The sequence below is a fragment of the Oncorhynchus nerka genome, linkage group LG27 (genome assembly GCF_034236695.1).
Source record: "Oncorhynchus nerka isolate Pitt River linkage group LG27, Oner_Uvic_2.0, whole genome shotgun sequence".
Lineage (NCBI taxonomy): Eukaryota > Metazoa > Chordata > Actinopteri > Salmoniformes > Salmonidae > Oncorhynchus > Oncorhynchus nerka.
The window spans coordinates 104,525,769-104,540,596 of record NC_088422.1 but is presented as its reverse complement, the minus strand read 5'-3'; the positions used below and the strand labels follow the sequence as shown (position 1 = coordinate 104,540,596).

At 45.7% G+C, this 14,828-nt stretch overlaps 1 protein-coding gene across 1 annotated transcript in view; it reads left to right on the top strand.

Annotated features, from left to right (window-relative positions):
* The first annotated feature begins 67 nt into the window (after positions 1 to 67).
* The window catches only part of LOC115122796 (BTB/POZ domain-containing protein KCTD19-like), a 55,636-nt gene continuing 40,875 nt past the window's right edge, over positions 68 to 14,828 (top strand). Inside the window, exons 1-5 of the mRNA XM_065011218.1 lie at positions 68 to 343; positions 974 to 1,121; positions 4,672 to 4,860; positions 11,810 to 11,932; positions 12,550 to 12,769. Coding sequence (XP_064867290.1) covers positions 68 to 343; positions 974 to 1,121; positions 4,672 to 4,860; positions 11,810 to 11,932; positions 12,550 to 12,769 — 956 coding nt within the window. The remainder of the gene's footprint in view (positions 344 to 973; positions 1,122 to 4,671; positions 4,861 to 11,809; positions 11,933 to 12,549; positions 12,770 to 14,828) is intronic.

Below are 14,828 nucleotides of genomic sequence, written 5' to 3'. Positions count from 1 at the left end.
CTGTTTCTTTACCTGGCTTTTGCGTAAAGTTTTTTTTTTTTTTTAAGTAAGCTACTGTAACGCCAAAATGGCAACTGAACAGGACAATCAATTTTGTTCCTTCAACGTTGGTGGTTGTTTTTTTTCCATCCGGTTCAACCGACTTTCTCACCTTCAGGACTCGTTGCTTTTCAAAGACACGTCTTCTGGTCAGAAACCACGGTGGTTTATCGACAGAGACGGATGCACATTCAGACACGTACAGTATTATCTACAAACTGGGAAACTAGCTACATCATGTGTATCAGAATTAAATATTTTATATGAGCTTACTGCAGGTCTACGTCTAACGTCACTGCTACAGGTAAATCAATTCATCGATCAACCCTTTTTGCCGTTTGCAAAGTTAAAGACATTATTATTAGTCTAGCTAATATGGTAAAGTAACGCAAACAGTCTACTGTTTCACAATAACATGCAATCAAGGTTTAACGTTTTTTTTTAAAAACGAAATCAAAACAACAAGGCTGCATTTAGACGAAGCAGCCCAATTCTGATCTTTTTTTTCTCAATAATTGGTCTTTTGACCAATCAGTTGAGCTCTGAAAAAGATTGGATTTGAAGAGGTCTGATTGGTCGGGAAAGATCTTGTACTACATCATTGAGTCTAAACATAAAAAATATACTTGGACAAGTTTTTAAGAATAAGTTCATTTATACCGAAAATATTTCATGTTTACACTATCATAATTTATATCCTAGTGTGTACATATCAGTTATATTACTATGCATACTAACTTCCTCTAATTACTTGTTATTTTTTTATTAAAACATAGATTATTATTGATATTGATACTCTAATGTTGAGGGAGGCAGATCTAAGCATTTCACTGCACCTTTTATACCCGGTGCTGTAAACTATAAGTAACAAATAACATTTGATTTGATATGAAGTGGGCTCATGATTTATGTCCTCGGATTAATTTCCCACTAGGCCTTAGAGAACCTCCAGTCAGGGAAGCATTTCCTGCGAGACCGGCCAGTAGACCTGCAGGTGACTGAGAGAGCCACTCTGAACTACTGGAAGACCAGAATCTGTAACACCAGAGAACCTGATCCCATAGCCAGCCCAGTGTCCTCAGGTAGGCCCCCCATAGCCAGCCCAGTGTCCTCAGGTAGGCCCCCCATAGCCAGCCCAGTGTCCTCAGGTAGGCCCCCCATAGCCAGCCCAGTGTCCTCAGGTAGTCCCCCCATAGCCAGCCCAATGTCCACAGGTAGGCCCCCCATAGCCAGCCCAGTGTCCTCAGGTAGGCCCCCCATAGCCAGCCCAGTGTCCTCAGGTAGGCCCCCCACAGCCAGCCCAGTGTCCTCAGGTAGGCCCCCCATAGCCAGCCCAGTGTCCTCAGGTAGGCCCCCCATAGCCAGCCCAGTGTCCTCAGGTAGGCCCCCACAGCCAGCCCAGTGTCCTCAGGTAGGCCCCCCATAGCCAGCCCAGTGTCCTCAGGTAGGCCCCCACAGCCAGCCCAGTGTCCTCAGGAAGACCCCCATAGCCAGCTCAATGTCCTCAGGTAGTCCCCCATAGCCAGCTCAATGTCCTCAGGTAGTCCCCCATAGCCAGCTCAATGTCCTCAGGTAGTCCCCCCATAGCCAGCTCAATGTCCTCAGGTAGGCCCCCCATAGCCAGCCCAGTGTCCTCAGGTAGGCCCCCATAGCCAGCCCAGTGTCCTCAGGTAGGCCCCCATAGCCAGCTCAATGTCCTCAGGTAGGCCCCCACAGCCAGCCCAGTGTCCTCAGGTAGGCCCCCATAGCCAGCCGTACCAGTGTCCTCAGGTAGGCCCCCCACAGCCAGCCCAGTGTCCTCAGGTAGGCCCCCATAGCCAGCCCAATGTACTCAGATAGGTAACACCAGACAGCCTGAGCCCATAACCAGCCCAGTGTCCTCAGGTAGGCCCCCATAGCCAGCCCAATGTCCTCAGATAGGTAACACCAGACAGCCTGAGCCCATAACCAGCCCAGTGTCCTCAGGTAGGCCCCCATAGCCAGCCCAATGTCCTCAGATAGGTAACACCAGACAGCCTGGGCCCATAACCAGCCCAGTGTACTCAGGTAGGTAACACCAGACAGCCTGGGCCCATAACCAGCCCAGTGTCCTCAGGTAGGTAACACCAGACAGCCTGAGCCCATAACCAGCCCAGTGTACTCAGGTAGGTAACACCAGACAGCCTGGGCCCATAACCAGCCCAGTGTACTCAGGTAGGCCCCCCACAGCCAGCCCAGTGTCCTCAGGTAGGTAACACCAGACAGCCTGGGCCCATAACCAGCCCAGTGTACTCAGGTAGGCCCCCCACAGCCAGCCCAGTGTACTCAGATAGGTAACACCAGACAGCCTGAGCCCATAACCAGCCCAGTGTACTCAGGTAGGTAACACCAGACAGCCTGGGCCCATAACCAGCCCGGTGTACTCAGGTAGGTAACACCAGACAGCCTGGGCCCATAACCAGCCCAATGTCCTCAGATAGGTAACACCAGACAGCCTGAGCCCATAACCAGCCCAGTGTACTCAGGTAGGTAACACCAGACAGCCTGATCCCATAACCAGCCCAGTGTACTCAGGTAGGTAACACCAGACAGCCTGAGCCCATAACCAGCCCAGTGTACTCAGGTAGGTAACACCAGACAGCCTGAGCCCATAACCAGCCCAGTGTCCTCAGATAGGTAACACCAGACAGCCTGAGCCCATAACCAGCCCAGTGTACTCAGATAGGTAACACCAGACAGCCTGAGCCCATAACCAGCCCAGTGTACTCAGATAGGTAACACCAGACAGCCTGAGCCCATAACCAGCCCAGTGTACTCAGATAGGTAACACCAGACAGCCTGGGCCCATAACCAGCCCAGTGTACTCAGGTAGGTAACACCAGACAGCCTGAGCCCATAACCAGCCCAATGTCCTCAGGTAGGTAACACCAGACAGCCTGAGCCCATAACCAGCCCAGTGTACTCAGATAGGTAACACCAGACAGCCTGAGCCCATAACCAGCCCAGTGTCCTCAGGTAGGTAACACCAGACAGCCTGGGCCCATAACCAGCCCAGTGTACTCAGGTAGGCCCCCCACAGCCAGCCCAGTGTCCTCAGGTAGGTAACACCAGACAGCCTGAGCCCATAACCAGCCCAGTGTACTCAGGTAGGCCCCCCACAGCCAGCCCAGTGTACTCAGGTAGGCCCCCCACAGCCAGCCCAGTGTACTCAGATAGGTAACACCAGACAGCCTGGGCCCATAACCAGCCCAGTGTACTCAGGTAGGTAACACCAGACAGCCTGAGCCCATAACCAGCCCAGTGTACTCAGGTAGGTAACACCAGACAGCCTGAGCCCATAACCAGCCCAGTGTCCTCAGGTAGGTAACACCAGACAGCCTGAGCCCATAACCAGCCCAGTGTCCTCAGATAGGTAACACCAGACAGCCTGAGCCCATAACCAGCCCAGTGTACTCAGGTAGGTAACACCAGACAGCCTGAGCCCATAACCAGCCCAGTGTACTCAGGTAGGTAACACCAGACAGCCTGAGCCCATAACCAGCCCAGTGTCCTCAGGTAGGTAACACCAGACAGCCTGAGCCCATAACCAGCCCAGTGTCCTCAGATAGGTAACACCAGACAGCCTGAGCCCATAACCAGCCCAGTGTACTCAGGTAGGTAACACCAGACAGCCTGAGCCCATAACCAGCCCAGTGTACTCAGGTAGGTAACACCAGACAGCCTGAGCCCATAACCAGCCCAGTGTCCTCAGGTAGGTAACACCAGACAGCCTGGGCCCATAACCAGCCCAGTGTACTCAGGTAGGCCCCCCACAGCCAGCCCAGTGTCCTCAGGTAGGTAACACCAGACAGCCTGAGCCCATAACCAGCCCAGTGTACTCAGGTAGGCCCCCCACAGCCAGCCCAGTGTACTCAGGTAGGCCCCCCACAGCCAGCCCAGTGTACTCAGATAGGTAACACCAGACAGCCTGGGCCCATAACCAGCCCAGTGTACTCAGGTAGGTAACACCAGACAGCCTGAGCCCATAACCAGCCCAGTGTACTCAGGTAGGTAACACCAGACAGCCTGAGCCCATAACCAGCCCAGTGTCCTCAGGTAGGTAACACCAGACAGCCTGAGCCCATAACCAGCCCAGTGTCCTCAGATAGGTAACACCAGACAGCCTGAGCCCATAACCAGCCCAGTGTACTCAGGTAGGTAACACCAGACAGCCTGAGCCCATAACCAGCCCAGTGTACTCAGGTAGGTAACACCAGACAGCCTGAGCCCATAACCAGCCCAGTGTACTCAGGTAGGTAACACCAGACAGCCTGAGCCCATAACCAGCCCAGTGTCCTCAGATAGGTAACACCAGACAGCCTGAGCCCATAACCAGCCCGGTGTCCTCAGATAGGTAACACCAGACAGCCTGAGCCCATAACCAGCCCGGTGTCCTCAGGTAGGTAACACCAGACAGCCTGAGCCCATAACCAGCCCGGTGTCCTCAGATAGGTAACACCAGACAGCCTGAGCCCATAACCAGCCCAGTGTACTCAGGTAGGTAACACCAGACAGCCTGAGCCCATAACCAGCCCAGTGTACTCAGGTAGGTAACAGCTATTGCTTAAACAGGCAAGGATTGCTACAATATGATGCCACTGTGTTGTTGTGTAGTTCATGACGCGGTACCCCTGGGTCTGGTGGGGACTCCTCTGGTCGACGGTGACGAGGAGGTGCTGTACTGCTTCGTTCCCATGGAGACGGTCCGCCTGTACCCCGCCCTGGTGACGCCTCACAACCTGCTGTGGTTGTGTGACGACCTGGTCGTCATCGAGTGTGACAGCTCTCTCTTCAGATTCATAGGTAAGTTTTTAATCGAATTATTTACTTAGGCCTATCGAGGACTCATCTACATCACACTCTGTTCTGGGCAGCTAGTCTTCTCAACCTTGTTCCATCCCATACCGGATGTTCTGGTGTCTGCTTCAAGCTCCAGCTTTCCTTTAGGCAGGATAGCCTAGTGGTTAGAGCGTTGGGCTGGTAACCAGCAGGTAGCCTAGTGGTTAGAGCGTTGGGCTGGTAACCAGCAGGTAGACTAGTGGTTAGAGCGTTGGACTAGTAACCGAAAGGTTGCAAGTTCGAATCCCCGAGCTGACAAGGTACAAATCTGTCGTTCTGCCCCTGAACAGGCAGTTAACCCACTGTTCCTAGGCCGTCATTGAAAATAAGAATTTGTTCTTAGCTGACTTGCCTAGTAAAAAAAATAAAAATAAATAAAATAAAAATATCCAACAAAGAAATCAACATCAAACTAAAATTCAAACTCTAGAAGTATCTTTTATTTATGAATTATTTATCTGTTATTCTACCAGGTAAATTGACTGAGAACATGTTCTCATTAGCAGCAACGACCTGGGGAATAGTTACAGGGGAGAGGAGGGGCATGAATGAGACAATTGTAAACTGGGGATTATTAGGTGACCATGATGGTTTGAGGGCCAGATTGGGAATTTAGCCAGGACACCGGGGTTAACACCCATTGTCTTACAATAAGTGCCATGGGATCTTTAATGACCTCAGAAAGTCACCCTTATTACACCCTCATCTACAACATATCCAGAGATCTTAACTTAGCCTCTATTCCCATTACAACCAAACATCAATCAACTCAATAGGAACTCCCAACAAACCTACCTCTCAAAGCTTCAGTTACTGTTTCCCACTCCAGTGGCCTTGTGCCTTCACATCTTCACAAGTAGCTACAGTAAGGATCTGTGTTACCCTCTGGTATTATCTCTAGTAGCTACAGTAAGGATCAGTATTACCTCTAGTAGCTACAGTAAGGATCAGTATTACCCTCTGGTATTATCTCTAGTAGCTACAGTAAGGATCAGTATTATCTCTAGTAGCTACAGTAAGGATCAGTATTACCTCTAGTAGCTACAGTAAGGATCAGTATTACCCTCTGGTATTATCTCTAGTAGCTACAGTAAGGATCAGTGTTACCCTCTGGTATTATCTCTAGTAGCTACAGTAAGGATCAGTATTATCTCTAGTAGCTACAGTAAGGATCAGTATTATCTCTAGTAGCTACAGTAAGGATCAGTATTATCTCTAGTAGCTACAGTAAGGACCAGTATTATCTCTAGTAGCTACAGTACGGATCAGTATTACCCTCTGGTATTATCTCTAGTAGCTACAGTTAGGATCAGTATTATCTCTAGTAGCTACAGTAAGGACCAGTATTATCTCTAGTAGCTACAGTAAGGACCAGTATTATCTCTAGTAGCTATAGTAAGGACCAGTTATCTCCAGTAGCTATCTCTAGTAAGGAGTATTACCCTCTGGTATTATCTCTAGTCAGTATTATCTCTAGTAGCTCAGTCCAGTATTATCTAGTAGCTACAGTAAGGATCAGTATTACCCTCTGGTATTATCTCTAGTAGCTACAGTAAGGATCAGTATTATCTCTAGTAGCTACATTATCTCTAGTAGCTACAGTAAGGATCAGTATTATCTCTAGTAGCTACAGTAAGGACCAGTGTTACCCTCTGGTATTATCTCTAGTAGCTACAGTAAGGATCAGTGTTACCCTCTCAGTATTATCTCTAGTAGCTACTAAGGATCAGTATTATCTCTAGTAGCTACAGTAAGGATCAGTATTACCCTCAGTATTATCTCTAGTAGCTACAGTAAGGATCAGTATTATCTCTAGTAGCTACAGTAAGGTCCTCAGTGTTACCCTCTGGTATTATCTCTAGTAGCTACAGTAAGGATCAGTATTATCTCTAGTAGCTACAGTAAGGATCAGTATTACCCTCTGGTATTATCTCTAGTAGCTACAGTAAAGGACCAGTATTATCTCTAGTAGCTACAGTAAGGATCAGTATTATCCTTACTAGGATCAGTATTATCTCTAGTAGCTACAGTAAGGATCAGTATTATCTCTAGTAGCTACAATAAGGATCAGTATTATCTCTAGTAGGCTCAGTATTATCTCTAGTAGCTACAGTAAGGACCAGTATTATCTCTAGTAGCTACAGTAAGGACCCTATCTATTATCTCTGGTATCTCTAGTAGCTACAGTAAGGCCCATATTACCCTAGTAGCTCAGTTCAGTATTATCTCTTAGCTCAGTAAGGACCAGTATTACCTCTAGTAGCTACAGTAAGGATAGTAGCTACAGTAAGGATCAGTATTACCTCTAGTAGCTACAGTAAGGATCAGTATTATCTCTAGTAGCTACAGTAAGGATCAGTGTTATCTCTAGTAGCTACAGTAAGGACCAGTATTATCTCTAGTAGCTACAGTAAGGATCAGTATTATCTATAGTAGGACAGTAAGGATCAGTATTATCTCTGGTATCTGACTAGTAGCTCAATAAGGTGTATGATATCTCTGTCAGTTAGGAGGACCAGTATTACCTCTAGTAGCTACAGTAAGGATCAGTATTATCTCTAGTAGCTACAGTAAAGACCAGTATTATCTCTAGTAGCTACAGTTAGGATCAGTATTACCCTCTGGTATTATCTCTAGTAGCTACAGTTAGGATCAGTATTATCTCTAGTATCTACAGTAAGGATCAGTATTACCCTCTGGTATTATCTCTAGTAGCTACAGTAAGGATCAGTATTACCCTCTGGTATTATCTCTAGTAGCTACAGTAAGGATCAGTGTTACCCTCTGGTATTATCTCTAGTAGCTACAGTAAGGATCAGTATTATCTCTAGTAGCTACAGTAAGGACCAGTATTACCCTCTGGTATTATCTCTAGTAGCTACAGTAAGGATCAGTGTTACCCTCTGGTATTATCTCTAGTAGCTACAGTAAGGATCAGTATTATCTCTAGTATCTACAGTAAGGATCAGTATTACCCTCTCTATCTCTAGTAGCTACAGTAGGATCAGTATTATCTCTAGTAGCTACAGTAAGGACTCAGTATTATCTCTAGTAGCTACAATAAGGATTCCTCTAGTAGCTACAATAAGGATCAATTATCTAGTAACTACAGTAAGGATCAGTATTCTCTAGTAGCTACAGTAAGGATCAGTATTATCTCTAGTAGCTACAATAAGGATCAGTATTATCTCTAGTAGCTACAGTAAGGACCAGTATTATCTCTAGTCAGTAAGGTATTATCTCTAGTAGCTACAGTAAGGGTATTATCTAGGATCAGTAGACCTCAGTATTACAGTAAGGATCAGTATTATCTCTAGTAGCTACAGTAAGGATCAGTGTTATCTCTAGTAGCTACAGTAAGGACCAGTATTATCTCTAGTAGCTACAGTAAGGATCAGTATTATCTATAGTAGCTACAGTAAGGATCAGTATTACCCTCTGGTATTATCTCTAGTAGCTACAATAAGGATCAGTATTATCTCTAGTAGCTACAGTTAGGATCAGTATTACCTCTAGTAGCTACAGTAAGGATCAGTATTATCTCTAGTAGCTACAGTTAGGATCAGTATTACCCTCTGGTATTATCTCTAGTAGCTACAGTTAGGATCAGTATTATCTCTAGTATCTACAGTAAGGATCAGTATTACCCTCTGGTATTATCTCTAGTAGCTACAGTAAGGATCAGTATTATCTCTAGTAGCTACAGTAAGGATCAGTGTTACCCTCTGGTATTATCTCTAGTAGCTACAGTAAGGATCAGTATTATCTCTAGTAGCTACAGTAAGGATCAGTATTATCTCTAGTAGCTACAGTAAGGACCAGTATTACCCTCTGGTATTATCTCTAGTAGCTACAGTAAGGATCAGTGTTACCCTCTGGTATTATCTCTAGTAGCTACAGTAAGGATCAGTATTATCTCTAGTAGCTACAGTAAGGATCAGTATTATCTCTAGTAGCTACAGCTAGGATCAGTATTATCTCTAGTAGCTAAGGATCAGTATTATCTCTAGTAGCTACAGTAAGGATCAGTGTTACCCTCTGGTATTATCTCTAGTAGCTACAGTAAGGATCAGTATTATCTCTAGTAGCTACAGTAAGGACCAGTATTATCTCTAGTAGCTACAGTAAGGATCAGTATTATCTCTAGTAGCTACAGTAAGGACCAGTATTATCTCTAGTAGCTACAGTAAGGATCAGTATTACCCTCTGGTATTATCTCTAGTAGCTACAGTAAGGATCAGTATTATCTCTAGTAGCTACAGTAAGGATCAGTATTATCTCTAGTAGCTACAGTAAGGACCAGTGTTACCCTCTGGTATTATCTCTAGTAGCTACAGTAAGGATCAGTGTTACCCTCTGGTATTATCTCTAGTAGCTACAGTAAGGATCAGTATTATCTCTAGTAGCTACAGTTAGGATCAGTATTACCCTCTGGTATTATCTCTAGTAGCTACAGTTAGGATCAGTATTATCTCTAGTAGCTACAGTAAGGATCAGTATTATCTCTAGTAGCTACAGTAAGGATCAGTATTATCTCTAGTAGCTACAGTAAGGACCAGTATTATCTCTAGTAGCTACAGTAAGGATCAGTACTACCTTCTGGTATTATCTCTAGTAGCTACAGTAAGGATCAGTATTATCTCTAGTAGCTACAGTAAGGATCAGTATTATCTCTAGTAGCTACAGTAAGGACCAGTATTATCTCTAGTAGCTACAGTAAGGACCCTATCTATTATCTCTGGTATCTGACTCTCCCCTTTGATGATTCCTGTCATTGTGTTAGTCAGGACCAGTATTATCTCTAGTAGCTACAGTAAGGATCAGTATTATCTCTAGTAGCTACAGTAAGGACCAGTATTATCTCTAGTAGCTACAGTAAGGACCCTATCTATTATCTCTGGTATCTGACTCTCCCCTGTGATGATTCCTGTCATTGTGTTAGTCAGGACCAGTATTATCTCTAGTAGCTACAGTAAGGATCAGTATTATCTCTAGTAGCTACAGTAAGGACCAGTATTATCTATAGTAGCTACAGTAAGAATCAGTATTATCTCTAGTAGCTACAGTAAGGATCAGTATTATCTCTAGTAGCTACAGTAAGGATCAGTATTACCCTCTGGTATTATCTCTAGTAGCTACAGTAATGATCAGTATTACCTCTAGTAGCTACAGTAAGGACCAGTATTATCTCTAGTAGCTACAGTAAGGGATCTACAGTGAGGATCAGTATTATCTATCTCTAGTAGCTACAGTAAGGATCAGTATTATCTCTAGGTAAGGACCAGTATTATCTCTAGTAGCTCAGTAAGGATCAGTATTATCTCTAGTAGCTACAGTAAGGACCAGTATTATCTAGTAGCTAGTAGGGAAGGAGTAAGGACCTATCTAGTATCTCTGGTATCTGACTCTCCCCTTTGATGATTCCTGTCATTGTGTTAGTCAGGACCAGTATTATCTCTAGTAGCTACAGGGTAAGGGCTCTGGTATTATCTCTAGTAAGGTACCAGTATTATCTCTAGTAGCTACAGTAAGGATCAGTATTAGGTAAGGATTATCTCTAGTCTACAGTAAGGACCAGTGTTAGTATTATCTCTAGTAGCTACAGTAAGGGTATTATCTCTAGTAGCTACAGTAAGGATCAGTAGTGGTATTATCTCTAGTAGCTACAGTAAGGATCAGTATTATCTCTAGTAGCTACAGTAAGGGGCAGTATTATCTCTAGTAGCTACAGTAAGGATCAGTATTATCTCTAGTAGCTACAGTAAGGATCAGTATTATCTCTAGTAGCTACAGTAAGGATCAGTATTATCTCTAGTCTACAGTAAGGATCAGTATCTCTAGTAGCTACAGTAAGGATCAGTATTACCCTCTGGTATTATCTCTAGTAGCTACAGTAAGGATCAGTATTATCTCTAGTAGCTCTACAGTATTATCTCTAGACTACAGTAAGGATCAGTATTGCCCTCTGGTATTATCTCTAGTAGCTACAGTAAGGATCAGTATTATCTCTAGTAGCTACTCTATTATCTCTAGTAGCTACAGTAAGGATCAGTATTATCTCTAGTAGCTACAGTAAGGATCAGTATGGACCAGTATCTCTAGTAGCTACAGTAAGGATCAGTATTATCTCTAGTATCTACAGTAAGGACCCTATCTATTATCTCTAGTAGCTACAGTAAGGATCAGTAGTATCTCTAGTAGAAGGTATTATCTCTAGTAGCTTATCTCTAGTAGCTACAGTAAGGATCAGTATTATCTCTAGTAGCTACAGTAAGGATCAGTATTATCTCTAGTAGCTACAGTAAGGATCAGTATTATCTCTAGTATCTACAGTACCCTCTATTATCTCTAGTAGCTACAGTAAGGATCAGTAGTATCTCTAGTAGCTAGTAAGGACCAGTATTATCTCTAGTAGGTAAGGATCAGTGTTACCCTCTGGTATTATCTCTAGTAGCTACAGTAAGGATCAGTATTATCTCTAGTAGATGACAGTAAGGAAGGACCAGTATTATCTCTAGTAGCTACAGTAAGGACCAGTATTATCTCTAGTAGCTACAGTAAGGACCAGTATTATCTCTAGTAGCTACAGTAAGGACCAGTATTATCTCTAGTAGCTACAGTAAGGACCCTATCTATTATCTCTGGTATCTGACTCTCCACTGTAATGATTCCTGTCATTGTGTTTATCTAGATGATTCAGTTGATGTAGTGTTTGTCGAGCCTCCGAAGGAAATGCATGTGTCGAAATAAGCATTTTTCTGTAAGTGTGTTTGCGTGCGTGTGTGTATGTCCGATGTGTGTTTGCGTGCGTGCATGTGTGTGTGTGGCGTGTTTGAATGTATTTCCGTGTGTATCTCTGCGAATGTGAAGCAGCAGCATCTCCTAACAGGTGATGTGTCTGTGTTCTGTTCAGCTAATTACCTTCAGACCGGAAACATCTTCCTGCCAGAGGACTTCAGTGATCATGACAGGCTGAACCAGGAGGCCAGAGCGGCTGGCATGACGGACTTCCTGGAAGAGTTACAGAAACGACCCGGTAGGGAATAGGGCTCTGGTCTATAGTAGTACCACTATAGGGAATAGGGCTCTGGTCTATAGTAGTACCACTATATAGGGAATAGGGCTCTGGTCTATAGTAACACTATATAGGGAATAGGGCTCTGGTCTATAGTAGTACCACTATATAGGGAATAGGGCTCTGGTCTATAGTAGTACCACTATATAGGAATAGGGCTCTGGTCATAGTAGTACCACTATATAGGGAATAGGGCTCTGGTCTATAGTAGTACCACTATATAGGGAATAGGGCTCTGGTCTATAGTAGTACCACTATATAGGGAATAGGGCTCTGGTCTATAGTAGTACCACTATATAGGGAATAGGGCTCTGGTCTATAGTAGTACCACTATATAGGGAATAGGGCTCTGGTCTATAGTAGTACCACTATATAGGGAATAGGGCTCTGGTCTATAGTAGTACCACACTATAGGGAATAGGGCTCTGGTCTATAGTAGTACCACTATATAGGGAATAGGGCTCTGGTCTATAGTAGTACCACTATATAGGGAATAGGGCTCTGGTCTATAGTAGTACCACTATATAGGGAATAGGGCTCTGGTCTATAGTAACTACAGCGTGTCATTCTTACCACAGAATTGATTGGTGATGACATCATGCAGCCTCAAGATGGCTGCCCTCAGATGAAGCAACAGCAGCAGCAGCAGCAGTTGACCCCTCAACCTCTGTACATTATGACCTTTGACCTGTTGGTGAGGTACCAGGACTCTGCTCTGGGACAGCTCTGTGTGAACAGTAACGTGGAGGGGAGCAGGCTGCACCTCTCTGGCAACGGGGTGGTCTTCCAACACGTGGAGTAAGTCCAGTCAATTCAAATACACTTTATTTATCCTACAGGAGGCCATTATGATATGAAACTACAAGTCTGTCCATTATCAGTGATGATTAGGGACAGGAGTCTCCTGATCTACTGACCTGACTAGGAAACACTCTGGGCCCCTGTTGTCGTCTGTACCTACTGACTAGGAAACACTCTGGGCCCCTGTTGTAGTCTATACCTACTGACTAGGAAACACTCTGGGGCCCCTGTTGTAGTCTATACCTAGGAAACACTGACTAGGAAACACTCTGGGGCCCCTGTTGTAGTCTGTACCTACTGACTAGGAAACACTCTGGGCCCCTGTTGTCGTCTGTACCTACTGACTAGGAAACACTCTGGGGCCCCTGTTGTAGTCTATACCTACTGACTAGGAAACACTCTGGGGCCCCTGTTGTAGTCTATACCTACTGACTAGGAAACACTCTGGGGCCCCTGTTGTAGTCTGTACCTACTGACTAGGAAACACTCTGGGGCCCCTGTTGTAGTCTATACCTACTGACTAGGAAACACTCTGGGGTCCCTGTTGTAGTCTGTACCTACTGACTAGGAAACACTCTGGGGCCCCTGTTGTGGGTCTGTACCTACTGACTAGGAAACACTCTGGGGCCCCTGTTGTAGTCTATACCTACTGACTAGGAAACACTCTGGGGCCCCTGTTGTCGTCTGTACCTACTGACTAGGAAACACTCTGGGCCCCTGTTGTAGTCTGTACCTACTGACTAGGAAACACTCTGGGGCCCCTGTTGTAGTCTATACCTACTGACTAGGAAACACTCTGGGCCCCTGTTGTCGTCTGTACCTACTGACTAGGAAACACTCTGGGGCCCCTGTTGTCGTCTGTACCTACTGACTAGGAAACACTCTGGGCCCCTGTTGTCGTCTGTACCTACTGACTAGGAAACACTCTGGGGCCCCTGTTGTCGTCTGTACCTACTGACTAGGAAACACTCTGGGGCCCCTGTTGTCGTCTGTACCTACTGACTAGGAAACACTCTGGGGTCCATGTTGTCTGTACCTACTGACTAGGAAACACTCTGGGCCCCTGTTGTTGTCTGTACCTACTGTAGGAAACACTCTGGGTCCCTGTTTGTCTGTACCTACTGACTAGGAAACACTCTGGGCCCCTGTTGTAGTCTGTACCTACTGACTAGGAAACAAGTCTGTACCACTGACTAGGAAACACTGGGCCCCTGTTGTCGTCTGTACCTACTGACTAGGAAACACTCTGGGCCCCTGTTGTAGTCTATACCTACTGACTAGGAAACACTCTGGGCCCCTGTTGTAGTCTATACCTACTGACTAGGAAACACTCTGGGCCCCTGTTGTAGTTTATACCAACTGATACCAACTGACTAGCAAACACTCTGGGCCCTTGTTGTAGTCTATACCTACTGACTAGGATACACTCTGGGCCCCTGTTGTAGTCTATACCAACTGGCTAGGAATTACTATGGGCCCTTCTTGTAGCCTTGGAAACACTCTGGGCCCCTGTCCTCGGTTGCAACACTCCAACAACTCAGTTCCAAACTGCCTCTGGAAGCAACGTCAGCACAAGAACTGTTCATCAGGAGCTTCATGAAATGGGTTTCCGTGGCCGAGCAGCCGCACACAAGCCTAACATCACCATGTGCAATGCCAAGTGTCGGCTGGAGGGGTGTGAAGCTCGCCGCCATGCCCTATTCTAGTGCTCTGGTAAAACTCCTGGTCCTATTCTAGTGCTCTGGTAAAACTCCTGGCCCTATTCTAGAGGTCCGGTAAAACTCCTGGCACTATTCCAGTGGTCTGGTTAAACTCCTGGCCCTATTCTAGAGGTCTGGTAAAACTCCTGGCCCTATTCCAGTGGTCCGGTAAAACCCCTGGCCCTATGCTAGTGGTCGGGTAAAACTCCTGGCCCTATGCTAGTGGTCCGGTAAAACTCCTGGCCCTATTCCAGTGGTCCGGTAAAACTCCTGGCCCTATGCTAGTGGTCCGGTAAAACTCCTGGCCCTATGCTAGTGGTCGGGTAAAACTCCTGGCCCTATTCCAGTGGTCCGGT